General features: G+C 30.4%; 1 protein-coding gene and 2 long non-coding RNA genes across 4 annotated transcripts; all 3 read left to right on the top strand.

Annotated features, from left to right (window-relative positions):
- Nucleotides 1–1,304: 1,304 nt before the first annotated feature.
- LOC118029699 (isoprenylcysteine alpha-carbonyl methylesterase ICME) lies at nucleotides 1,305–6,715 on the top strand. Of its 2 annotated transcripts, XM_035033607.2 has the most exons (11): nucleotides 1,320–1,938; nucleotides 2,721–2,797; nucleotides 3,396–3,465; nucleotides 3,571–3,651; nucleotides 3,955–4,029; nucleotides 4,276–4,377; nucleotides 4,466–4,606; nucleotides 5,330–5,395; nucleotides 5,519–5,662; nucleotides 6,010–6,100; nucleotides 6,381–6,715. In XM_035033607.2, exons 1-11 carry the CDS (start codon nucleotides 1,568–1,570, stop codon nucleotides 6,540–6,542), a joined length of 1,380 nt encoding a protein of 459 aa, XP_034889498.1. In that variant the 5' UTR covers nucleotides 1,320–1,567; the 3' UTR covers nucleotides 6,543–6,715. The 2 variants fall into 2 exon arrangements, with proteins under 2 accessions (XP_073262112.1, XP_034889498.1); XM_073406011.1 differs by lacking the exon at nucleotides 5,519–5,662 and having other exon boundaries at nucleotides 1,305–1,938.
- An 8,088-nt stretch (nucleotides 6,716–14,803) lies between these two features.
- On the top strand, nucleotides 14,804–15,929 carry LOC140954837 (uncharacterized). Its single transcript, XR_012168364.1, has 2 exons — nucleotides 14,804–15,292; nucleotides 15,537–15,929. It is a non-coding gene; the product is annotated as an uncharacterized lncRNA (long non-coding RNA).
- Nucleotides 15,930–26,803: 10,874 nt separating this feature from the next.
- Nucleotides 26,804–27,762, top strand: LOC118029698 (uncharacterized). Its single transcript, XR_004684214.2, has 2 exons — nucleotides 26,804–27,105; nucleotides 27,323–27,762. It is a non-coding gene; the product is annotated as an uncharacterized lncRNA (long non-coding RNA).
- Nucleotides 27,763–27,884: the final 122 nt, after the last annotated feature.

The following is a 27,884-nucleotide window of genomic DNA, read 5'->3' on the forward strand; positions in this document are numbered from 1 at the left end:
GGACAAAAGCATCTTTGAGAAAGTTGAGGCAGAATAACGCCATTTATTTCTAAATCATAAGATATGCACTCATATCACAATTATCCAATTAACATAAAATTTACATTTTTATGAGATTTTTAATACAATTTTGATGTAATTCTATCACATCCCCCCTCTCTCTTTTAATCTTCATTCAAATATAAAATTTCAAGAGTTGTTTTAACGTTTTTTTTCTTTTAAAAAACAAAAAATAATTAAACCAATTAAATTATAACTCCAGGATATAGGTTTGACGAGCTCACCAAAATCATTAAATTTGATAAAATTCATTATTTAAATCGTGTGTTTAACAAATTAACTCAGATTAATTTTTATGAACTTTTTTTTTTTCAATTTTTTCCTCTAATATTGGATTGATTGAGAATTAAACTTTATAATTTATTTTAATTTACTTTCTATAAGATTATTGTGATCTAAAACAAATGTCATTATTAGGTTGATGTTTGATTTTAAAAGTATTTATTTTTATATCATATAATTAAATATAAATAGTTTCATAAAAAAAATTATTAAATCTAGTGGAAGTCCACGACTCATATTATAAGTTTAACAAGTTAAATCAACTGACCCAGATCGATCTAATATATCACCATCTAAATATTTCACAAACAAATAAAGGCCATCTTCAAATTTTTTTTATAAAATTAAATTATATATTTACTAATCATTTTTAAATCCTTTAAATCAACTAGATGAAGAAAAAGTCCTTTACAATTTTAATTTGGAATCCAGGTCAAACAGGTAGTTTGTGAAAGAATTTCGCATAACCTAGACTTATTTCCTATCTTTAAAATAATTCAATCTGACCCGAAGATAGCGTCTGCCAGCCATCTATATACTAGTTCAAAATGAAGTTCGCCAGGTCTGCTTAATTACGTGCAGGAATTGCCTTACATGATCTGTTCTCAATAAAGAAGAGTAAAGTTTGCTTGCTAGAGTGTTCCATGCACAAGTCACTATCAGCCATGGCGGAAAAGACCCCTTGGCGCAAGATTTCTTCTATCTGACAGGCAACACATGCACCGATTTATACCGTGTTTCTTCATAATTTTGATCTTGACCGTTGACCAAAGCACATAGGATGCCCATTTTGCATGGATTGATTATATTATATTAGCGAGTTGATTTGTGAAGCAAATCAAAACATGTGAAACGATGGAGTGTTTTTGTAGTTTTGAGTTATTGAGTGTTTTTTTTTTCTCAAACCAAAAGAGACGATACCGAGTTTCAATATTATTGAATATGATAATTAAGATAGAATTGCTATTTAAGTAAATTACGTATAAATAAGATTATTATAATATGATAATTTATTTAGGTTGTGTTTGATTATTTTGTGTGTGTGTGTATATATAAATAAAGATATTAAAGAACTAAGATAATTATATGGAAAAAAATCACTTCATGTTCCAAAAGAGAGCAGGCAAGGGGGGGCCCTCTTCCTGGGAAGACTAACTGCAGAGTTGCGGCTAATGGAGTTTTGTCAAGCTCCACAGTCCGTTATTCCTTTTTTAAAATTGGAAAAATGACATCTGCCCATCCATTTTCAGTCATTTCGTTTACCCATTGCTTCAAGCTCAAACGTTGTCACTCCACCAACAACACACTTCATCACAATCATCCAAATCTAACCGCCACGATGTCGTCATCAGATCCGGCACCAAATCGCAATCGTTCATTCGGAACTGAAGCTAAACTGAGCGGCAACGGTCAAACGGACGCTAAACCGCTTCTTTCTCGGTATTCCAGTAGTAGCGGTAGTTTTAAACAAATGCCGCGGCGACGAGTTCCCGGTAAGCCGGATATGCAGCGATCTTATAGTCGAGATATCGGTCACGCTGCCGCTGAGACTTACATGATCACTCGCCTCACCATCACTCTTCTCCGATACCTCGGGTAACATATCGTCTCTTTGAGTATCATTTAGCAGTACTAGCTGTTTTTTTCTTGCTTGCTTGTGTATGCATTTATCTATACGTGTATTTGTTACTGTATAGGAATATTTTGCTTGAATTTGTATTTATTTATGTAAATTAGAGTATTCTTATTGAAGGTTTATTCTCGTTGTTTGATGATATAAAAAAGGGAAAGATCCATATTAAAAGGAAAAAGGATTTTTTTTTTCCTGATGTTCATTTAAACAGAAATAAATGAAAAAAATTAATTTTTTTCTTGCTTGCTTATGAATGCATTTATGGTATGATCATTTTATGGTAATTTGTGTTGAGATCAATCTGGAGAGCTCTATTTGTGTTATTAATGGTGGAGCCATAGTGGCCTGGTGGTCCTGGCTTCTTTTTTATTTAGCTACTGCTTTGTTTTTAGCTCATGCTGATGTGTGAAAGGGTGGTGATTCCTTTCTAACAACTGCTGTGGATACCTAGCGTGAGTTTGTTTTGAGTGAGAAACATGAAATCTTGGAAAACTAGGGCATGGGAATCTGATGATTTTCTTGTTTCTATAGCCACCCTTTCTGCCTCCATCTGGTTAACTTGTTTGGACAGATTTTTGTTGTCGCATGTGCTGGATCTTATCTTGGTCATGATTGCTTTGGTTAAAATTGTTAGTATTTCAAGAAGAGGAGATAAGGAATAAAGAAGATTTATTTATTTATTTATTTTATAGTTGCTTATTTTCATATGCATCATGTCATGTTTTAATCATTTGTTTTCATTCAGGGTAGGCTACCGGTGGATCACGAGATTAGCAGCACTTGGTTTTTATGCTGCTCTACTTATGCCTGGCTTTCTTCAAGGTTTGCATTTGTGTTACATGACTATTAGCTAATGATTATAAGCTTGTGGTTGTGAATCAGCCTTTTTTGTTTCAGCAATAACAATTAATCTCCCTATATGTAATGTAAGCAAATTTAGAGAACTGAGAATTCTTTATGGAAAAAGATTCTGTTTTCTGCTGTTTTACTTCAGATGAATTAAACTGGTTCAGTTTCATGAACTTTAAATGGAACCTGCCGAGCTTTTCATAACTAGATCTATTTTCTACCTTTTTCCACTTGGAAACCCGATCATTAAACTACGAATTGTAAATATCTTGGTACAATTGTGTGCATTGATCATACTCTGCACATTGTTATTTGTTTTTTTTTTCTTTCTTTTCCCTGGTTGATAACCTCAAAGATTAATTTCTTTAGTTCCAGTGCCTCTAAAAAGAAACCTTTACATTTCTTTCAATGATATGCCCAACTATGTATCTGACTATAAGTTGGAGATCATGATTAGATGGGCAGAAAAATCTTGAATGTTGTGCCTCTCAAGAAGTTGTGGGAAATTTGTTTTTTAGATTCTGTGAAGTGATTAGATTGATGAAAAATAACTTGCCTTTGATCCCTGCAGTTGCATATTATTATTTCTTCTCAAGTCAGGTTCGACGGAGCATTGTTTATGGTGATCAACCAAGAAACAGGTATTTGAATCTGTTTTTATCTTTTTTTCATAACCTGTAAACTTGTGCATGCCATACATCAGAGACTCAAAGCTATATTTTGCTAATGCATTGGTGATTTTACAGGTTGGATCTCTATTTACCAAAAAAATTAGATGGACCAAAGCCAGTTGTGGCATTTGTTACAGGTGGTGCCTGGATTATTGGGTGAGCCATCTTAAGTAGCTGGCTGACTTTCCTTTCGAGTTCATGATGAATTTGCATAGTTTGAATTTCTCCATTTTTCATCTTGGATTTTGTGATGATTTCAATTTATTCATTTGTAAGCTGCCCAAGGCACAATTTGTTAATACCATATATGAATCTTTTTTCCATTTGGAGTATTGCTACCTGATACAAAAACAGCCTCAAGCATGCAGGAATTATGACATGGTCATGAATTTTCTTGCTTGATACGAGGCCATTTATTGTGTCTTAAAATTAAATTGCTGTGTGTTCATGCTGATATAGGTATAAAGCATGGGGATGTCTACTAGGACAACAGTTGGCAGAAAGAGACATCATAGTGGCATGTATTGATTACAGGTATTTGGTTTCAATTTGTGCAGAACCATATTGTAGTTCTTGGTTTTTAATCATGTAAATCCATTATCGTGGGAGGGAGAACACATTTAAATTTTCACGGGGCATATTTGCTTATGATAGCTTGAAGAACGTGAGCCTTTTCTATTTTGGCAATATTACTTATCCTGAACTCGTATTTTCTTGCTTAGATATTGCCCACTTATTGTCTACCTCCATCAACCATGCTTGTTCCACATGCTTTTGCAGAAATTTTCCCCAGGGAACCATTGGTGATATGGTTGCAGATGCATCTCAGGGGATCTCATTTATTTGTAACAACATCTCTGAATATGGAGGTGACCCTAACAGGTGATAGGATATATTTTTTTTCATTCTTCCATGTTGCTTCTTATCTTAAAACTATTTCCTTGATTTCATCTTGCTTATTATTGTGTAGGATTTATCTAATGGGACAATCCGCTGGTGCACATATTTCTGCTTGTACCCTGTTGGAGCAAGCAATAAGAGAAGCTAAGGGAGAGGAGGGGATCTCCTGGAGTGTCTCGCAGATAAAGGCATATTTTGGTTTATCTGGAGGGTAAGCTTTCATCTGTTACTATTTCATGAATCTTGTGGAAGTTCACTAAAATCAAGGAAAGCATTAGTTACCGTTTACAAGTGGAATGAGTTATCGAGAGTAAGAGTCACCAATGTGATTTCTGTTTCTTTCAGAAGATCCCTACTATTTACTGGTTCGTTTTGCTTAAAATGAGTGGTTTCGTTAAAAAGAGAGAAATATGTGCTTATGATATTACCAAATTGTGGGATCAATGGTTATGTTTAAACACCTTAGCACTATAAACTGTTTTCCTAACTACTTTAGCTGCGTATATATTTCAACAATCTCATGATAATGAGTAGAGTCATTACCTCTGCCAGTTCCACTAGTTACTAAGCATCTATGTGTGCTCTGTTCATAAATGGCACTCAATCCAGCATAAGGACATCAATCAACGGAATTTCCTTTGCAGTACTTTGTTCTCTGCTATGTTATCATTTTCTTTTCGAATTTTGGTCATCTTGTTTTATAAACTATTGATCAAAATAACTTGGAAAATAAAGAGCGATGTCTAAGAGAAAACACTGTCTGGTTTCAGTACACTACAAATTACTCATGAGTCATTGGTATATTCAATGATATATAGAGGATTTTGGGTTTCGACATCTGCAATTTGTTTGTTTCAGCATCTCTTTCTTATCTGCTTGTTTATGGCATTATGGTCTATAATTCATACATGGATTACCTGGAAACACTGAACAGGTACAATTTATGCAAATTAGTCGATCATTTCAACAATCGTGGCCTGTACCGTGCTCTTTTTCTAAGGTACTGTTTGTTTATAAGCTCACTGGATGCTGATCAATATTTACTGATGAATTATGCTAGTATGTAATTATTGCCTAAGGTTATTTTTCCTGAATAAGGTTTTTTTCTGACTTGTGGTTACAGCATGATGGAAGGTGAAGAATCTTTGCAATCTTTTTCTCCTGAACTTAGAATAGAAGACCCAAGCATTGGAAATGCTGTTTCTCTTCTGCCTCCTATTATTCTCTTTCATGGAACAGCAGATTATTCAATACCATCTTCTGCCAGGTTAGAATTTCTTGTTTTGGGCATCAATGATGTGCTTCATATTACAAAGATATATAAGTGGATTATAGTTCAATAGACATCGAGTTTGATATCATTATTCCATTCAATGCCTTACTTGTATGAGAAAAAAAAGGGTTATTTAATTTAGAAATAATCAGCCTCCTTAATGTCTCAGATATCCATACAATTTCAATCTGAAAATTACGAGGACAATGAAATTAGAGATGAAGTTGCCTCATAATCCATTTGGATTTAGATATTCTAGTGAGAAATTTAACATTAATTTCAATTTCCTGGACAATTCACCACGTTATATTAACATATCTTTTTTTTTATTCGGTTTGCAGTATAGATTTTGCAGCTGCTCTTCAAAGGTTAGGAGCACAAGCTGAGCTAATTTTATTTGATGGAAAAACCCATACAGACTTGTTTCTTCAAGTAAGTGCTGACAATGTATTGTTTTATTGTTGTTATGATTGGTTTAATGTTCTCAGCTAAATTGTGCATTTTTTAATCAATCCAATCCTGCTACCACTTCATTAGATGCACTAATATTCTGTTTCTAATCACCTATATTAACCTGAATCTCATTTAAATTGGCTTAGCATCATGATGTTTAGGCATATTGACAACTAATAATCTCATGTACTTGGCTGTCGAAACTCGTATATGACACTGAGAATCCAACTCATCCTAATGATTGGGTCACATCATTCAGGATCCTCTAAGAGGTGGTAAGGATGAAATGTTCAGCCATCTGGTCGCTGTGATACATGCTGGTGATGAGGAAGCTCTAGCCAAGGATGCCACGGCACCTCCGAGAAGGCGACTAGTTCCTGAGGTTCTGCTAAGGATGGCCAGCCATATCAGCCCTTTCTAAGGTTTGTACACCAATAGTTGTGCATGCCTTACTATTTGCACATCTATACATAGCCACTGGGTGTATTCATTCTTCGGAGGGCCTCTCTGTAGTCATTTATAATCGATGGTTTGTAATTTATTATTTGTTTCTTAAAAACAATTTATTTAATCTTTTATGGCCCTTTGCACAAACTTGAATCCTAATTTGATCAGACGTGATTAGCATTAGAGTCTTTTGGCTTGCATAGGCGCACCTTGAACCTGAAAACCACATCAACTAGGCGGCCATTTCCTTGGATGCACAAAATATTTCAGGTTTCACTGCCTTACGATATACCATGCAAACGTCACAATCAACCTTTGACACCTTGTTTGGAATCAAATGAGATGCCAAATTGAATTTGATTCGGAAGCAAATTTGAATTTAATAGATAACTTACGTTTGAAATAAAATTGAATTAATTATTTTATTTTTAATTTAGATATTGTTCTTGTTATAGAAGTCATTTATTTTGTTATAAGGATCTTTATATTAATTGTAAATGATACAAAATATAAGTATTTAAAAAAGATAGATAATTTATATTAATTGTTTACTAAATATTTGTTGAAAAATATTTTTATTGGAATGTTGAGGTAAAAAATCAAACAGTTTACTCAAATTAAATCAAATTGAAGTAAAATAAATATTAAATCAATGCAAATTACATTATTAAATAGACAAGTCAATGACTAGAGCAATGGAAAAAAAGGGGAGCAGGGTTTGAAGTTACAGATATATTTCCTTGTTTTAAATAGAGCTAGCTAGTTGAATCTGTCAGGACATTAGCCCAGTGAATTGAAAGGAAAAGGATACCTCGAGGCATGGGTCTGTTCTGTCTATCTACGACTAATTGCCCCACGTCATCATGAGAGCTGAGGTCACATTCTTTATCGATCATTCGTCAGATAAAGGGTTTGAAATTTGATGTTTTGCAGGTAAAGACTTGGAGAAACTTATTCTTACAGTGATCTGTGGGATTGTGAGAAAACCTCAAATTATCATCTACATACATACATACATACATACTTTACAAAAATTGAAAGAATTAATTAAGTTTAAGGACTCAATTTATAATAGGTTTTATGGATTCAATCAAGGACTTAATTGAAGAAAAGAAAATTGAAAGAATTAGTTTAGTTTAAGGACATAATCAAAATAAAATTCAAGTTTGAAGGGCCAATTCAGATCAATTCGCAAAGATTAAAAGATTATGGACGTAATTGAAACTTTAATAGGTTAAATTGGTGTAATCAGGAGTTCAATTGAAAAAAAAAAATAAAGATTGAAGTCTAATTAAGAACCAAATTGAAATGTTTCAAAACCAAGGACCATAGTGGAAAAAGCACATGAGCTTGGGGACTAAAATTAATCCAATTAGGGGTGAGTTTGAAAGAAATTGAAAGTTTGATGGTTGAGAGGGGTCAAATTACATAGTTTGGAAACCAAGGACTAATTTGTAAGGCGCTTAAATTAAAAGATTTAAATCAAGGGTTATAAGGGTGCATATGCTCAAATTGAAAAGACAGGAACTAACTTGAAAATTTCCAAGATTCCAATTTAAAAAACCCTATTTTTTAGGGTTTAAACAGGCGATATGCCACTCATTTTTAATGAAAATATTGAATTACATGTTGTTGCATCCCTCTTTATCATCTCTTTCAATTGAGAAGGCTAATTGAGATGCCGCTTGCTAAAGAATAAACGTGGCACCTTCAACCACTTTAGAGGCTCCAACCACTACCACTCGATTGAGAAAAATCTTCTATACAAGGATCAACTACTTCCATCATACATTTACATCTTATTTTATTTAATGATGTTGACAATATTTTATTCCTAGTCAACCTCCCCTATGTTGACAAATGCAAGCTAATTAGGGACCGATCTTCCAACAATTGAATGAGTTCTAGACCTCCAAACAAAATGAAGTTTGTTTCTGAAGGTAAATATTCATCTCCTCTACATGATTCATGTTTGTCCATGACATGTTTATATCCTATTTTTTACGACGATCTCATCAAAGTAGCCCACTCAATCAACCATAACTAAAGAAGAAAACTCCATGTTTGAGTAGACTTCATAGCTGCCTTATCCTGATAGTTTTGAGCTTATAAAAGAAAAAAATGAATCAGAATACACATTTCTATAAACCACGCATCTTGTGCAAAACCACCATGATTTTGCAACTTCTAATTTTGGTTTGTTTATAAAAGGGCAAATGCTATTAAACCAAAATGGAGGTCCTTTTTTTAGAGGGAAATGATAAAGGAGGAAGAATAAAATCACAGAAGGAAAAGAGTGAAAAAAGTAGAGAGAAAAGAGAGAAGAATTCTTAATTAAATAGAGAGACAAAGTTAAAAAATCATGTGAAGATTTGAAGGAAAAAAGGAGAAAAGAATAAGTTCATACAAGCTAAGGATTAAGAGCTAAGAACAAGGGGAAATACACAACAATACCTAGAAAAGAAAAGTGCATTATTCAACAAGGTAGTCCTAAAACTTTGGTGAGATAGTGTATCCCAATGGGCACACCTTTCCTTTAATGTCTTCCATATCAATATTTCATTTGTTTTTTATTGATTATGTTGATCTCATTTTGTTTTAGAAGTTATGTTTAACGTGTTTTTGTTTTTAGATGTGATATGCATTTGTTAAGAGAAGTAAGTTCAAGCTAGTTTTGAGTATGTAATTTTTTTTTTATTGTTAAAAAACGTGTAATTAGCATGTTTGAACATCAATTATAATGTTTTGAAGTTTAGGTTAATCATTTTGATTTTGATTTGTTTTTTTTTAATGTATTAATGTGTGATTTACAAAGACTATGCTCTTAATTTGTTTTTTATACAATGCCAAGTTAGTTAAGCTGTTGTGCATATTTAAAAATGATGAAAAAATAAGTGTTAAAACTAATGTAACAATGTTTAAAGATTTCAAAAATACATTACTAGTTCTTATTGATGATGTGGATGAATTCTTTTTTTGTTTCTTTTACATGTTTTCTTTTAGTTTTTGTTATAAGCATGCTTGAAATAATTATGACAAGTTTACGCTTTTCTTTTGAGGTTTTAGTTAGTTTCTATGTTTATGCTTTTGCTGGGGCTTTCTAGGTTTTCTTTGAATTTATGGGTTCATGTTCTTGAACCAAGATTTAGGCTTTCTTATGTTTTGACATTTTAGCCTCTCTAATAAGTTTCACTCGAAGCTATAACTCATGCTTGGTCATTATATACCATATATATATATTTTTTTTTTATAACTTGTTTTGGATCAATCGATCCTTATAACCCTTGAAAGTTCTTAACTAATAGGTCATTTTAATGAAGATTAAAGCTTATCATTGCTGTATTATAGATAATTATACATTATATTTTGATGTTGTGTCTTTACATGCTTTTTGTTTAATGAAATCTAGTCTATTATTTCATCCATGTTTTTAGGTTCATCGAAGGTGTTCTTCATGTTCTTGGTTCTTTCAAACAAAATTTCTCACTTGATCTTTGTTTTTGAGTTTCTATCTTTGAACCTTGTTCTTGGACCTAGGTCAAGCTAGAAAGCCTAACCCATATGGTTAGGCTGATCCCATTCCAAGCTTAGTGCAGTGTTTAGCTTGCCATCTTTTTATTAAGATAAAAATATATTTTTTTCATTCTTAAGGTGTGTTTGCTAAATACACCCTAACAAAGCTTTGATAATTTTCTTTACCAAATGTTTCTCGTTTTACTAAACATAGCCCTTGTTTTTTTAATTAATTCACTTTTATGCCTTTAAGGAATGTATTTGCAATAATTTTTTTGTTTGTCATTGTTTTGCTCCCTTTTATTTATTATTTGGGATGATAACATACACGTGAATGATTTTCTAGTATTAAATAAACCTTTTTTTTTTTTGTAAAAATAAAATACAAAAACAATCAAAATCTTTCTTTTAAAAACATATTTAAATATTTTAAATTATGTATGACCAAGTCTCTCAAATAAAAATCATATTTGCATAAAAAAAAATAAAATTCAAGAAAAAAAACATTTTTGTTTTTATATGTATTTTTGGATTTAATAACAAGTTTATTAAATCCATGAGAACTTTGCTATATGTCGTAACCCATTTTGGGAAACCCCCTCAAATTTGTTTTATAAAAAGTTTATATTTTTCTTTTTTATTAAAAAAATCCAAAAATAATTTTGGGACACAAGAAGATAAGTTTTCGATCTGAAAAAAACCAAAATATTAGAAGAATAGTCCGATTGAGATGTTTTGACATGATATGATGAAGAAATGAAGATAATAGAGGTTGAAATCCAACCTTGACAAAAACTAAAAGAATTAATTAAGTTTAAGGACTTAAATAAATTTTCAAAAGGTTTAATTGACTTATTTAAGGACTTAATTGAAAAAAAAAATTAAGTTTGAAAGCCAATTAGAAAAAAAAAATCAAAAGAATTAATTAAGTTGAAGAACTTAATTAAACTTCTAATGAGTATTGTGGATTCAATAAAGGATTTAATTGAAAAAAAAAAAACCAAGTTTGAAGACCTAATTCGGATCAATTCACAAAGATTGGAAGATTATGGACACAATTCAAACTTTGAAAGTCTAAATTAGGGGCTTAATTGAAAAAAATTTAAAGTATGGAGTTTAATTGAGGACCACAATAAAAAAAATCTAAAACCAAGGAATACTTTGTAAAAAACTTTGAAATTTAATGGTCCAACTAAAAAGGGATAATGGTGAAATTGCAAGGAATCCAAAATATTTGGGCTGATTGGGGATTCCATTACAAGTGCTAAAAGTTCAAGGATCAAATTGAAAAAAATTACAATTTTACTATTCATTGATTTTTTCCGCTAAAACAAAAAAAAAAATATGCTTAAATGCTCCATCCTTTAGCCCTAATTACTCTCTAACCTCTTCATCATACCACACAAATCTTATACTAAATTATACCCTGATATTTGTACTTAACTTAAAGCCAACATCACAAATTTTATTGCATTAAAAACACTAACATAATTTCTCCCAAATACATTACCCAGCTCAGCTTTACCTGCAAAAACAGCCTTTTACCCTCCCTTGCTAGTTTTCAGAGCAAAAACAAGCTTTTATCCTGAGTTTTAATAAATAACTAGGATGTATTCCTCAACATCAAAGATTAAGATATTAGAGCATCTCCAATGCAAAATGCTATTTTGAAAAGCTAAATTGATAAAATAGCATTTTGAATAGTATAAATATACCTTTTTTTACAATATCTATTCCAATAAAAAAAAGTCATTTGAAGAGCCATTTATATTGGAGTAGAAGAAACAAGTGTTTTATTATTTTTTAATAAATTTGATGTTATTTTTTTTTCACATGACTATATTTAATTGATTTAATTTTTTAGTGGCTCCACTTTGTTGGTTTTGACTATTTGGAGAGATATGTAAAAATAACATTTGTGGAAGAGAAAAGATATTTTAGCATTTTGTTTGGCTGAAACTCTTGGAGTGTGCAAAACAAGTAAAGAAAAGCTAAAATATTAGTTTTTTTATTTTTGGCTTTCTATTTAGCTTCTCCATTGGATATGCTATTATATCCCAAACCCATGAGCCCTGAAACCCCTTTATTTTTCTCATAAAAATCCCACAAAATCCTAACTCAACCAGCTTACAGAAAGGGGAACAATACCATCAAGACTGCCTCCCAAGGCTGCAACAACCTTTTTCCTTATTTTTTCCAACCCGAAACCAACCACGAAACAGCCCTCAAATCATCAAACAATACCACCAGGACCTCCTCAACCGCTCTGTAACCTTCAAACGTGAGCAGAGTCTTCATCTCCTCTGACTTTAAGCAACAATGAGAGATCTTCCTTAGCAGTATCCATCGTCATCTTCTCCGCACCGTGGGAAAGCAGCATCAGGAGCAGCAACTCTCTCCTAACTTTCATTCCTCCATTGAAGCAGCAACAGCAGAGGTGATCCCTCTTGCACCAACAACTTCTCCTTCCCGGTCCAGCACTCAAGGCCAGCCACCCTTCCAGTAGCAGCACCGTAATCTCCCTCCAGCTGGCCACCATCAGCCTCACAACCACAAACAGCCTCCCTTTTATTCCTCAACCATAGCAATAGCAACCGGCGACATCTTCTCTTCAATCCTGAGCAACAGTGAAAGCCCCTACTTCCAGCAGCATCCAGCAACAGACAACAGCAACAACCTTGAGCGGTAGTAACTGCACTTCCACTCCTCTGTTTCAGCCATGGACAACAGCAGCGCTGTTTCTCTCCTCTGCACTGTGAACAGTTCCTCAGCAACAAAAGTAGTGGTTGTCCTCCTAGTTGCAGCAGCAACAGAGTTTTCTCTTCCTCTCGGTCACGACAGCAACAAACTCCAGTAGCAAAATTTTCCAAAGGAAAGCCAAGAGAAAGTAATTGTCCCTACACATTGTTGATCTAAAAGTAGGTTTTTGGTGGGCTGCTTTTGTTGTTTTACTTATTTATTTATTTAGTTTTATATTTATAGTTATAAGCATAAAAAAAGTTTAAAATGTTTAACAAATAATGTTGCATTTATCTTTTTATTTTATTTAAATAAGTTAATTTGAAGTACTTTTTATATATATATATATATATTTTTTTTTGATATATTAAAGTTGTTATTTAAGTTTGTTTTTTTATATACATTGTTGTTTTAGTTTTAGTTTTTGTTTAACTTAAGCTATGCATGTTACAATAATGATGTATATTCTGGGTTTGTTAGGTCTGTTCATGCATCGAATGAATTCAAAAAATTAATTTTGAATCCATGTTGTATGAACATATAGATTGTTTTAAGTTGATAATTTTTATTATTTGGTATCTTATGCTTGATTTTGATGTTTTTTTTGTTAGTTTTTTTGTTCAAACATGTTTATGTATGATATTGTGACTTCTTAAGATAAAAAAAGAAATAAAAAAAGAAAAAAGAAGCATGTTTTAGAAACAAAAAAATGCCTATTTCTAGGTTTGGTAGAGGTTGCCTTGACTGGGAACTTTTCTAGGTTTTTTAGGCAATGTTCTTAGTGTTCTTGGGAATAATGTTGCCTTAGCCTATAGGTTTGGACTGATTTCGGTCCATTTCTTTGTATGTAACCCTTTTTTTTTATGTATGATTAACTAATAATCCAGTGTTTATTTGCATCAATAACATGATTTTAATGGATTTCAATGTTTTGGTTTAAAATCGAAACTTATTTTGATACAATTGTGATGTTTAAGTAATAATCAAAGTAAATGGATGCAAGATTACCGATCCTTATATGATTTCCAACATATATGTGCATTTGTTTTGATCAAATTTGGTTTGTTTTGGATTTTATGTTGTTGGGTTTGTTCAGTGTTCTTGATGTTATTATTATTATTATTATTTTGGTGTTTGATCCATTTTGCTCAAGTTCTTTTGAGTTTTGTTTTTTGGTGTTTAATTTATTTTTTTTAGCTTTGGTCTTGTTTTTGGGTCAAACCAGGATTTCTAGCTTGATTTATGGTCGAACCAAAAATCTCGGGTCCACCCAGTCGAGTCAACAATTGATTGCGTCAAGTAAAAAAAATTGGGTCAAAGGTTTTAATACCTTGTTTGGTTTGCCATAATTTTTGTTAAAGGGTTTTTGGGTTAAAGGGTGTGTTTGACAAACACCCATTAAGCTATATTTGGTAGTTTTATTAAAAAGAAAATTGAGTTTTTGTCAAACAAAGCCTAAGAAATAATAAAAAAAAATGTTTTATTTTCTTGCACATGGCTAAAAATCCTAAAGTTATTTAAGCTTTTTTCTTTTTTTTAAAAAAAAAAAAACCTAAAATACTTTGAAATGTATTTTTTTTAAAAAAAATATTGTATGAATTTTATAACAAGTTTGTAAAATTCCAAAAGATTTTGGTCTATATTTTAAAAATACCAAAAAAGTTTTATTTTGTTTATTTTAATACATGATATTATGAACTTATATGAAAGACATATTCCTGATATTAAAATAAAAAAAAGATTTTTTTATTTCTTTTAATATACAAGATTATGAACTCATAAATAAAAGATATTTCTGATATTAAATAAAAAGTTAGTTTATATTTTTATATTGACAGTATAATGATTATGTTTTTAATCTGATAATATAAGGATCTTTTTATTAAGGAGAATTTTTCTTATATCTTAGACACACCAACGATTAGAAAACATAACATTTCTTTATTTTACATCAGACAAATAAACAATGCAACTAAGCTCAGGTAATACATATTAGGGATGCTAATACCTTCTTTTTATGCAATCGATCTTTTTATATAGATTCCGAAACCAATTATGGTTCTCAGTGATCAAAATAACAGATGACGACTTCTATTTTGTTTTTTTACTAATAAAGAATATGAATTCATTGTTATTTCCACCCATATCATTCTTGACAATCCTAATCCAAGAAAATGATCGTCACGACACTATACACATGTGATAACTCTCATCAAATTAATTAGGTTACATCAAATTAATTTCCATATAATTATTTATTTTTAAAAAATTATTCTAGAAAAAGTATTGTAGCACCTAGATATTTTCGGTGGTGGTGGCTATAAATAAGAGTGCAGAGAAGAGGCAATAAGCCATTTTAAACACAAAGTAATATTTCCAAGATGAAGGCCTTTCTTATCATATGCATTCTGTTGGCTACCGTTTCCTTCTCTCCCTTTTCCACTAGCACTGCCCTAGAATTATCCCATAAAGGTGAAGAACCCACCTTCTCTATCTGCTTTCGTTTCCATTGATATGATAGCTAGATTCGAATTAAGATAACAGTTCGTGAGTGTATGTTCATGTATAAACGCTGCATCTATGCCTGCATTTCTGATGTCCTCCATGTTTTGCTTTCTCCTCTGTTAACAGTATTTTCATCACGGCACCGTATATTTACTGAGTTAATTTGTGATAATTTTCATAGCACGTTAACACGTGTGAGTAAATCTTGCAGGTCCATACAGGACACTTGACGCTTCCACGCAACAAGGTGGCCCGAGGAAGCCACCACGTGGCCCGCCACCGTGTATCCACCGGCGCCACCACCTGGAAAGAAGCCACCACCCGGGTCACAGTAATGCTCACAAGTGGGATTGTGAAATCCCTTGAGAATGGAACGCTACGGATTAGAAGCCAGTAAAGTGTCGACCGACAGCTAGTAGTATCTTAATGAGAATATTTTATGTAAGAAAAATAAAATATGAAGTTCTCATAACATGTCAACAACCATATATTGGTATGATCATGAGGTTTTAATTTCTGTCGGGTTTTATATTGTGTTATCGTAATGAAGTTGATGCAAAATAAATAAAGTGTTTAATTAGCTAGACTATAGTCTAGCTAGCTATCTTCTCTGTTGTTCATATGAGTGTTATACATGCATTTTTTATTTTATTTTTTAGTTTTAAGGGATTGTAATTAAGTGGGTATTTGAGAGTGTGGTATGTAGCGATTGTTTTTCAAGATGATTTTTATTTTAAAATATATTAAAATAATTTTTTTTTTTTGATATTATCATATTAAAAAATAATGTGAAAAATACTAAAAATTATTAATCTAAACAAAAAAAATTCAAAGTTTTTTAAATGTACTTTTTAAAACATAAAAACAACATAAACTTGCCATCCTAATGTCACCGACGCAAATCTCAACTGTTTGTGGGGAGTGTTCCTCAAAGACTACAGGAAAATAATGAAACAAAAAATAGACTATATTGAACATCCTTGTTAATCCAAGCAGGAAACTTCAGTACGGTTATGTGTCATCCTCCCCTATGATAATGCTTTTACAATTATGATTATTTAATTTCTTTCCAATTTCCATGAATTGATGCAATCCAATATTTTAAAGATAATAGTATACCTTTTTTTTTTTATCTAATATCTTTTAGAACAATAAAATTCAAACTCATATTAATTAAATTTATATGTAACCATTAGATTAATAAAATTTTTTATATAATATTAAAAAAAAATTTCAATAAAAAATTGAAATTATTAAATAAGATTTAATATATAATATATATTCTTCTCTAATACATCGAAATATGAAAAGCTTCAATTCTAAAATAAGCTCAACTAACTTTTTTGAGAAGTGTGTTTGGTTTGGAGATATGATGGTTTTGTTTTAAAGATCCAACAGTCTTTTGAACATAAATTAAACCTTCAAAAGTTAAAAAAAATATAATTTTTATTTTAGAAAAACACAAACTATTTTCTATCCAAACACACACGAGTCTTGAATCGATGAAAACAAAAGGCAACCATCCGGCTGCCAATCCTCGTCAAGCAACTTTTCTTTAATAGAATAGACCCAAACCTCCTTAATTTGAGAAAGGAAATAAATAAAAAAAAACAAATAATTTATATCTTCGCACTCCATTACCAGTTTACCACAATGAATACAAATTGTATTCAATTTGCGTACTTTGCATAACATGTATATCATCTCAGAAACTCTAGCATGTGAAGGCAATCTCGTACGTGTTCCAAATTCCATCAGTAAATATAAGAGTTCTGATAATGAGAGATCTTACCATTTTCAACGGTCTGATGAAATTGCCTCCATACAAATTAATGTTATAAGCTTGAGTAATTCTCACCAGTTTCTAGAACAACTATTGGGTGCTTTATATGGCTCCTAAAACTTCTGTCGAAATGGTGATTATATCATCTTTAAGCAGTTCTTGGATTAGCAGTTTATAAATAATATTTTTCACTGTGTCTTGTGTCTAACTGAGAATGGAAAGTATAATTTTAGGTTTATATAAATGGTATTGTAGACAGTAATTATCATCTTTCAGCTTCTTCTTTTTTTTTTTTTTTCATTCTATTTTTATGATTCATCCTGGAGATATAATTGGACATTATAAATCTTTACCTTATACACATAGAATATATATTTTTATTAATTAAAAACCTCAAAAAATGGAGTTTGTTATTATTTTCATCCATACACGTATAATGTCAAAGAACCATCTCAACACAATAGCTTAAACTGTTATGTGAAGTCTTATGCTATGATTTATATTATTATCTAATATATCTTCTCAAATGAAAGTCACCCTTTTGAACTTGAAATTAGCACAAGATCCATATTACATTGTGCTTAATTGTTATCAAATAAATAAGAATGGTAAGATTCAAACTTGTGACTGCTTGTCATTAAGACTTTGATACCATATTAAAAAACCATCTTAATTTAATAATTTAAATTGTTATGTAATGTTCGATATTTTTGAAAGTGGCTTATATTGAATAATGCAAAGAAATGAGAAGAAACACTTTGCTTAAAAAGGTTTATTATTAAACCAATGTATACATATTTCTACAGTAATGCCAAAGTAAGAGTATGTTTTGTAGTGTGTTAACGGTTGTTTTTCAAATAATTTTTTTATGTCAAAATGCATGTTAATGATATTTTTTTATTTTTTAAAAATTATTTTTGATCAAAACAATCTAAAATATACAAATCATATTAAATTTTAATAAAAAAAATATTAATTTTTTTTTTTGAAAACACTGCACTGCGTTTTCAAACTATGTCTAATAAAAAAAAAAATTTAAAGATCTTCTTTACAGCTAATAGGAGGCCTTGCATCAGTTGCGTGTATATCCCGTAACCATTATCAACGACTTTTGTGGCGATTAAACTTTTGTGGCCTGTTATTGCTGACAATCTTCATCACAAATTCGGTGGCATGATATTGTTGACTTTCTTTGGCCACCAATTTGATGTAAAATAGTTTTTTAATGAGGCTATTTTCTGAACTTTTTCTTGTTTATTTAGTAATTAAAAAAATGATTAATAAAAAATACTTTCTGTGAAAATAAAATGATTTGGTTTCATTTAAAAAAAAATTTTAAAAAAAAATTGAATGGAATAGTATGTTTTTTAGAAGTTGTAAAAAATAAAAAAATATAATATTATTTGATGGTTATTTCAAATTTGATATTTATTCTTTTTTAATTGTTATATATTTTATTTTGAATCTTTTTTTTTCAATTTCATTTATTAAAATTTAATTTAATTTAATTTTTATATCAACTTTGATCCTTATTCTTTTGATTGTTATTTTTTTTCTGACTTTTTTTTTAATTAAAATTTTTAATATGTCAATTTAGTCTTTCTTTTTTTTATTGTTATTTGTTTTATTTGAAATAATTATAAAATAAGACTTTTTTTTTCCAATTTTTTCATCCTTCAATTTTTCATATATCAATGTTGGTTCTCATTCTTTTAATAAACTTAAAAAAATAAATTTCAATATTAATAAGTTATTTTTCAGCTCAATTTTCATAGTATAGGCAAATACTAAAAAATATTTTTCAACTTATTTTTCATAACACTACCAAAAAAAAAAAAATATAATCCACTTCCAAAAAATCTTTTTCTATGGAAACCATATGATGAATCAACACCAAACTATTTACTACACTTGAAAATTTCTCTTTTTGAGATTTTTGTTTTACTTGAAGATACGTCATTTTCAAACACCTTACCAATTCCAATATTTTTTCACCTAACTTTTTCACCAAACCAATCCTTGTTGTAAAGCTAAGTTAGAGCTTGGAAAGTTTTACTCTCGTGATGGTTTTGCACTCTCGTGACTCTTTGTATAAATTCCTTTTCAAAACCTATGTTCATTACTGCATATAAAGCTCCAAATAAAATTTAGTCAAAATAACAAAAACAGAACTAAAATTAACCCTACAAAAACATATAGGACTTAACGACAATAGGATTCCCAAAGAAAAGGAACAGACAAATTAAAGCTCAGCCTTCATTTCTCCTTTCCAATTGGAATGGTAATTGTCAAGCCTTCATTTCTCCTTTGGGGTTCACAATGACACTAGCATTATCTTCAAAATACATGAAAACACCATCCTTTCGGCGTTAAGGCTTACGCTGCCTAACAATAATAGAAGACATAACCTTCTTCCTGAGATCAGGCTTCCCCTTCTTGATAGTGGTCATTGCCATACCACCAACGCAGGCAGAAGGCAAGTCGTTCAAGCGACCCTTAATTCCCTTCACGGATATGATGTAAAGGTTATGCATGTCAAAGAACCATCTCAACCTAAAAGCTTAAGCTGTTAAGCGAGGTCCTAGGATATGATTTATATTATTCTCTAACACACCCCCTCAAGTGAAAGTTCTTTGGGCTTGAAACTTGTACAGGCCCACATTATCTTGTGCTTAATTTTTATCAAATAAATGGAGAGGGTGAGATTCGAACTCGTGACCGCTTGGTCATCAATGCTCTGATACCATGTCAAAGAACCATCTCAACATAAAAGCTTAAGCTGTTAGGTGAGGTCCCATGATATGATTTATATTATTCTCTAACAATGCAGAAGAGTATTGAGTTTTTTAATAAATTTTTTTTAACCTGGGCTACAACACACCTTAGCCTCCTATACTCCTCTGTCCTTGTATGTAAGAGTGAATTTATTATTATGATTAACTTTTTTAATAGAGTAAATAATACAACTTAAATTTCTAATATTTCTATATCTTACAATATAACACTTTATAAATTTAAAGGTATTTAAGTATAGTAAAAATAAAATAAAATTTTTAATAGCACTAATTATAATTATAGTATAATCAATGAAAGATTGTGGAAGTATAGGCGATATTGCATGTCCATGGAAAGCCAAGACAAAAACGTTGTGAGCCTTCATAAGAGGTGTGATTGTGGTAACCCTTGAAAATCGAACACCTTGGATCAGAAGCAAGCAAAGTTGTGTGCTTGAAAGTATGGGCTGCTAGTAGTGTATCTATATGAAAGTTGTGTTGCTATGTTTTTTTTGAAATGAGAACCATTTACGTCAGAAGAACTATCTATGTTTTATGCATTTGAAGTTTTATAATTTCTATCGTTCGAAAGTTCTCTTGTATGTAATATCCGGCCCATCTGAGATTGATCAGTTTTATTTATGAACTAGAAACGTGGTCCGCACATTGTTGGGGGTCAATTTTTTTATATAAAAATATTAAAAAAAATTAAAATTTAAGAGTATGAGGTTTTTCTATAAAGTTATACCCAAGAGCATTAAGTTTGTCTGTCACTCCTGACTCAAAAGTTATATTTATAATATTAATAATAATATTAAACTTACATGACCCAAGTTTAAGTGAGTTTGATTGCAACATCAAACCCGAAGTTTTTAATATGAGTCTGGTTTCAAGGTTTTGCTATAAAAATATGATAATTAAAAAGGAAACAAATTTAATATTACAGAATAAAACTAAAAAAAAAAGATTAATTGAAAAGAAAAAAACAATAAAGCAAAGCATAATTTAATGTCCAGTAAACAAAACAAATCATAAAGTTAAATTCTTAATCAAATCGATATTAAAAGATGAAACTGAAAGAAAAAAAACTACTTAAGAAAAAGAAAAAGAAACTTAATCAATTGGTTTAACCGGTTAAACCTGGGATTCATGCCATAAAATTGAAAGAAAAAAAATTGATGTCTTTTAGTTATAGTTAATTACAATATTTAAAGATGAAATTGGAAGAACAAACTAATAAAGAAAAAGAAAAAAAATATGAATCAACTGGGTTAACCCGTCAAACCTGAGATTCGTGTCATGAGAGTGGGATAACTAAATAGAAAAAAATTAGCATTAATAAACTAAAATGAACAAAAAAAAGATTAATTAAAAAGAACAAAAACAAAGGAAAAAAAACCTGAAGGAAGAAAAAAAATTCAATTAATTGGGTTAACTCGTCAAACCAGGTTAATCCGTCAAACCTGAGATTCGTGTCATGAAATTTTGATAACTAAACATAAAAAAACTTAATATTAAAAAAATAAATTTAAAAATAATAATTAAAAAGCAAAAAAAAAAAGAACAAAAAGCAAAAAAAGAACAAAAATACTAAACAAAAAAAATATTAATTTAAAAAGAAAGAAAGAAAAGCCTACATGAAGAAAAAATATCAATGAAGAAAAAGGAAAAAAATTTAAATTAACTGGGTTAATTCTTCAAACCAGGTTAACCCATCAAATTTGGAATTCGTGTCATGAAAGTTTAATAATTGAATAGGAAAAAAAAAATTATGAGTTAACCCAGAATTAGCTGGGTTAACTCGTCAAACCCGTAATCCGTGTCATGAAAATTTGATAACTAAATAGAAAAAATTTAACATTGACAAACTAAATTAAACAAAAAAAATTAATTAAAAATAAAAACTAGAAAAAATCTGAGTTAACGTGTCAAACCCGGAACCCATGTAATAAAAGTTTGATAACTAAATAGAAAAAAATTTAACATTAAATAAAAAAAATTAAACAAAAAAAATACTAATTTAAAAAAACAAAGAAAACAAAACAGGTTAAAAAACACAAAGAAAAACGCAAAATAAAAATAAAAAAAGCTCAAAAAAACAAAGCAAAAAATAAAAAGACAGCTAAGCGTTTCAATATGGACTGCACTCGAAAAAATTAATTAAAAAGAAAAATTAATAATAAAAAAAATCCGGGTTAACCCATCAAACTCAAAACCTGTATCATAAAAATTTGATAATTAAATAGAAAAAAAATTTAACATTAAAAAAAATCATTAAAAAAAACAAAGAAAAAAAAGGCTTAAAAAAAGTAGCCTTTTAAAAAAGTAAAAAGCAAAAAAAAAAAAAAAAAAAGAAGGAAGAAGAAGGCAGCTCAGCGTTTCACTGTGGACTTGCACAGTAAAACACTGAGTTGTTTTAGCTATTTACTAGTTACATGCCTCGCACGATGTCGCGGGTCAATTATTTTTTCTTTTTTAAAAAAAAGCCAAAATCTAAAAGTGTTAGGTTTTTTTACAAAGTTATACCCAAGAGTCTAATGTTTGGTTGCAACGCCTGACCCAAGAGTAATATTTATAATATTAATAATAACATTAAACTTGGGTTAACCATTGGCATAAAAGTGTCTAGACTGCAATATCAGACCCAATAGCATTGGACGTGGGTCTGGTTGCAAAGTTGTGTCATAAAGTGTGATAATTAAATAAATTAGTTTAAAAAAAAAAAACAAAGAAAAAAAAACCAATAGGAAGAAAAAAACTAATGAAGAAAAAGAAAAAAAATATATGAATTAATTGGGTTGACACTTTAAACCAAGTTAACCCGTCATACTTTGAATTCGCATCGTGAAAGTTTGATAATTAAAAAGAAAAAAAAACAAATTAATGGGTTAACCTAGAATTAACTAGGCTAACTCGTCAAACCTGAAATTTGTGTCATGAAAGTTTGATAACTAAATAGAAAAAAATTTAACGTTAATAATTTAAATTAAACAAAAAAAATTAATTAAAAAAAAAAAGACATTAGTCTTTTTATTGTGGACTGCAATGTGGAGTCCACAGTCAAAGGCATAAAAATAAAAAGAAAAAGTAAAGGTATCAGCTGAGAACTAAGAAAAAAATTTAATATTAATAAGCTAAATTAATTAAATAAAATTAATTAAAAAGAAAAAATAAAAGAAAAAAAACCTCTAAGAAGAAAAAAAAACTAAATAAAAAGAAATTTAACATTAACAAACTAAACTAAACGAAAAAAATAATTAAAAAAAAAAAAAGAAAAAAAAATTTCAGGTTAACTCGTCAAACCAAGTTAACCCGTTAAATCCAGGATCCGTGTCATGAATGTCTGGTAACTAAATAAAAAAAAAGTGAACATTAACAAACTGAACTAAACAAAAAAAAATTAATTGAAAACAAATTCGGGTTAACTCGTCAAACCATGTTAACCCGTTAAACCCATGATCTGTATTATGAAAGTCTGATAATTAAATAAAAAATAAAAATAACGGGTCAACCCATAATTAACTGGGTTCACCCGTGAAACTCGGGATATGTTGAATGAAAGTCTAATAACTAAATAGAAAGAAATTTAACATTAACAAAGTAAACTAAACAAAAAAATTTAATTAAAAAGAATAAAAAGCAAAAAAAAATAATTATAGATTAACTTGTCAAACCAGGTTAACCCGTTACATCCGAAAAACATGTCATAAAAGTTTAATAACTAAATAAAAAAATTCAACATCAATAAACTAAATTAATCAAAAAAAAATTGTTAAAAGAAAAAAAAAAAGAAAGAAGCAAAAAAAAATCCCCAAAAACATAAAAAAAATAGCTAAAAAAATAATACAATAAAAAAAAAAAACCCACCTAATGAATCAGTGTTAAAGGAGTCAATGTTTTACCGTGGAGTCCACGGTATAACATTAACTTCTTTTAGCTATTATTATAATTATAATATAATAATAATAATAATTATGTTGTGATGTTATATAAAACCACTTTTGACTCTAGTGGCCCGGCTGGGCTTAGCAACATGCGTGCACTAACGCACGCGTGTTGCTACACTGTGCAAGTGAATTAAAATTCACTTACACAGTGTAAATGTTAGTTAACTGCAACAAAATGAAGGAGAAGAAGCCGCGTACCTGCTCTGTTTGAGGCGATGGAGACTATAGCGAAGCTTTGGCTGGAACTCTGGTGGTGACTTTCTTCTGCTGGATACCTCTCCTTCTGCTTTCCCTTTTGCTCTTGTGCCCGGAAGACAGTGGTTGTTCCTCTGCTTTTCTCAACTCTTCTCTGTGTTCTGGGTTGCTCTTTTTCTCTGTTTTTTCCTCATCTCTGTTTCCAGTGTTTTTTTGATCAATCTCCTAGGTTTTACCCCCTGTTGTTCCCTTCTCTGTCCTGCTCTGGTTTTCGGGTCCCCGTTTTATGCTGGGTTTTTCTTCCTTCACTGTTGCGTCTCCCCTCTCTCTACGTTCGTTGCTCATCTCTGCCTTTTAAAAGGCCAGCAGCTTCCACAACTGTTACCCCCCACGAACGGGATCGTGGTCCATGATTTGCTGCAGATTTCCCCGTTGAATCGGTTTTCTCCGTGCGAAACGGAAGGGACGAAGAACGCAGTCTTCCAAACGACGTCGTTTGTGTGCTTGAGGCATTTTTTCACTTTGGTCCCTGGACGTTTTAAACTTCATAATTGAGATCTTAATCATATATAATTGATTTTTAATTATGCCCTTGGATTAAATTCAATTGAATCCCTTAGTTATAGCACCATTTACACAACAGTCCTGAGTTTCTGGACTATTCAATTTGGTCGTTGAACTTTAATTTTCTAGTAATTTTTCCTTGAATCAGCTCCAAACTTTGGTATTTTTCAATTACACCCCTCATTCCTTTAATTAATTAAATCAAAGTTTAATTAAGTCCTCAAACTCATTAATTCTTCAATTAAACTCTTGATTTCATTAATTAAAATAATATAAATTTTAATTAAATCAATTCTCCAATTAAGTCATTGATTTAATTAATTAAACTAGTCAAGAGTTTAATTAAATCTTTAAACTTCCAATCATGTTGCCCTTAATCCAAATTTTAATTCATTCTTTATTTATTTTATTTTTATTTTTTTTCATCATCATTTTTTTTTTAAAATAATAAAAATAAAAGGATAAAAAATTGGGTTATGACAAACATATATGTTGTTTTAAGTTGATAGTTTTTTTGATTTGGTACCTCATGCTTAATTTTGATGCTTTGATGTTTTTTTGTTAGTTTTTTTTATTCAAACTTGTTTGTGTATGTTATTTTGACTTCTTGAGATAAAAAGATCATTGTTTAAAAACAAAAAATGCCTGCCTTGGTTGGGAACTTTTCTAGGTTTTTTAGGCAATGTTCTTTGTGTTCTTGAGAAGAATGTTACCTTAGCCCATAGGTTCGAACCAATTTCGGTCCATTTCCTTGTATATAACCCTTTCTTATATGATTAAACATTAATCCAGTGTTTATTTGTATCAATAACATGATTTTAATGGTTTACAATCCTAGAGTTTTGGTTTAGAACCGAAATGTATTTTGACAAAATTGTTATGTTTAAGTGATAATTGAAGTAAATAGATGCTACATTACCGATCCTTGCATGATTTCTAACATGTATATGCCTATGTTTTGAATAAATTTGGTTTGTTTTGGATTTCATGTTGCTAGGTTTGTTCGATTTTCTTGATAGTTCTTGGTGTTATTAATATTTTTTTGGTGTTTGTTTCATTTTGCTCAAGTTCTTATGATTTTTTTAAAATATTTTTGGGTGTTTAACTTATTTTTTGGCTTTGGTTTTGTTTTTGGGTTGTTTTCGGGTCAAACCAGGATTTCTAGCTCGATTTAAGGTCAAACCAAAAATCTCAGGTCAACCCAGTCGAGTCAAATTGATCGGGTCAAGTAAAAAAAATGGGTCAAAGGTTTTAATATCATGTTTGGTTTGCCATAAATTTTGTTAAAAGGTTTTTGGATTTTAGGGTGTGTTTGGCAAACACCCATTAAGCTATATTTGGTAGTTTTATTACAAAGAAAATTTAGTTTTTGTCAAACAAAGCTTAAACAATAATTTATTTTTCCTTGCATATGGCTAAAAATCTTAAACTGATTTAATCTTTTATTTTTTAAAAAATCTAAAATATTTTGACATGTATTTTTTTAAAAATATTATATGGATTTTACAAAAAAATTGAAAAAATCTAAAGGATTTTGGTCTACATTTTAAAAATACCAAAAAAAAATTATTTTGTTTATTTTAATACGTGAGATTATGAACTTATATGAAATGTATATTTCTGATATTAAAATTAAATTTTTTTTTGTTTCTTTTAATATACAAGATTATGAATGTTAAAGAACCATCTCAATCCAATAGCTTAAGTTATTAGGTTAGGTTTTAGGATATGATTTATATTATTCTCTAACATACACCCCAAGTGAAAGCCTTTTAAGCTTGAAACTTGCAGAAACCAACATTACCTTGTGCTTAATTTTTATCAAATAAATAAGGATGTTGAGATTCGAATTCGTGACCACTTGGTCATCAAGACTTTGATATCATGTCAAAGAACCATCTCAACTCAATAGCTTAAGCTATTAGGTTAGGTCTTAGGATATGATTTATATTATTCTTTAACAATGAACTTATAAGTAAGACATATTTCTAAAATTAAATAAAAAGATAGTTTATTTTTTTATATTGGCATTATAAACGATTTTGTTTTTTAATTTGATAAGATAAAGATTTTTTTTACTAAAAAGAACTTTTTATATATCTTACACACAAACTTTTATTTCCTTTTTTTTACTAAGAAAGGACAAGGATTGAGGAGATAATCCTTTTTATATTCCTTGTCCTTTCCACCCACATCATTCTTGATAATCCTTATTTGAGGGGATAATCGACCTAATGTTGTATACGTGCAAAAGACTCATCAAATTGATTAGAGTACATCAAATTAATTCTTACATAATTTAAAAAGAAAAACAATTATACTAGAAAAAGTATTGTAGCACCTAGATATTTTCGGTGGTGGTGGCTATAAATAAGAGTGCGGAGAAGAGGCAATAGCCATTTTAAACACAAAGTAATATTTCCAAGATGAAGGCCTTTCTTATCATATGCATTCTCTTGGCTACCGTTGCCTTCTCTCCCTTTTCCACGAGCACTGCCCTAGAATTATCCCATAAAGGTGAAGAACCCACCTTCTCTATCTGCTTTCGTTTCCATTGATCTCATGATTTAAGATAATCATGCCTCTGTGAGTGTATGTTCTTGTACAACGCTGCATCTATGCATGTTTTGCTTTCTCCTCTGTTAACAGTATTTTCATCACGGCGCCGTATATTTACGGAGTTAATTTGTGATAATTTTCATAGCACGTTAACACGTGTGAGTAAATCTTGCAGGTCCATACAGGACACTTGACGCTTCCACGCAACAAGGTGGCCCGAGGAAGCCACCACGTGGCCCGGTGTATCCACCACGTGGCCCGAGGAATCCACCACGTGGCCCGATCAAGCCACCACCTGGAAAGAAGCCACCTCCCGGGTCACAGTAATGCGCACAAGTGGGATTGTGAAATCCCTTGAGAATGGAACACTACGGATTAGAAGCCAGTAAAGTGTCGACCGACAGCTAGTAGTATCTTTATTAACATGGTAATCTGATATGAGAATATTTTATGTAAGAAAAATAAAATATGAAGTTCTCATAACATGTCAACAACCATATATTGGTATGATCATGAGGTTTTAATTTCTGTCGGGTTTTATATTGTGTTATCGTAATGAAGTTGATGCAAAATAAATAAAGTGTTTAATTAGCTAGACTATAGTCTAGCTAGCTATCTTCTCTGTTGTTCATATGAGTGTTATACATGCCCATTATTATTTTCTTTTTTCTTTTTAGTTTTAAGGGATTGTAATTAAGTGGATGTTTGAGGATATGATATGGTTGTTTCTAAAGGTG

Source organism: Populus alba, chromosome 17, assembly GCF_005239225.2.
Source record: "Populus alba chromosome 17, ASM523922v2, whole genome shotgun sequence".
NCBI lineage: Eukaryota > Viridiplantae > Streptophyta > Magnoliopsida > Malpighiales > Salicaceae > Populus > Populus alba.

Bases quoted from the DNA above. Each gene is read 5' to 3' on its own strand.
- LOC118029699 (XM_035033607.2), top strand. From the start codon at position 1,568: ATGACATCTGCCCATCCATTTTCAGTCATTTCGTTTACCCATTGCTTC. The intron at 2,798-3,395 runs GTTTGCATTTGT...TGATCCCTGCAG, and splicing joins TATGCCTGGCTTTCTTCAAG to TTGCATATTATTATTTCTTC. The intron at 4,607-5,329 runs GTAAGCTTTCAT...AACACTGAACAG, and splicing joins TATTTTGGTTTATCTGGAGG to GTACAATTTATGCAAATTAG.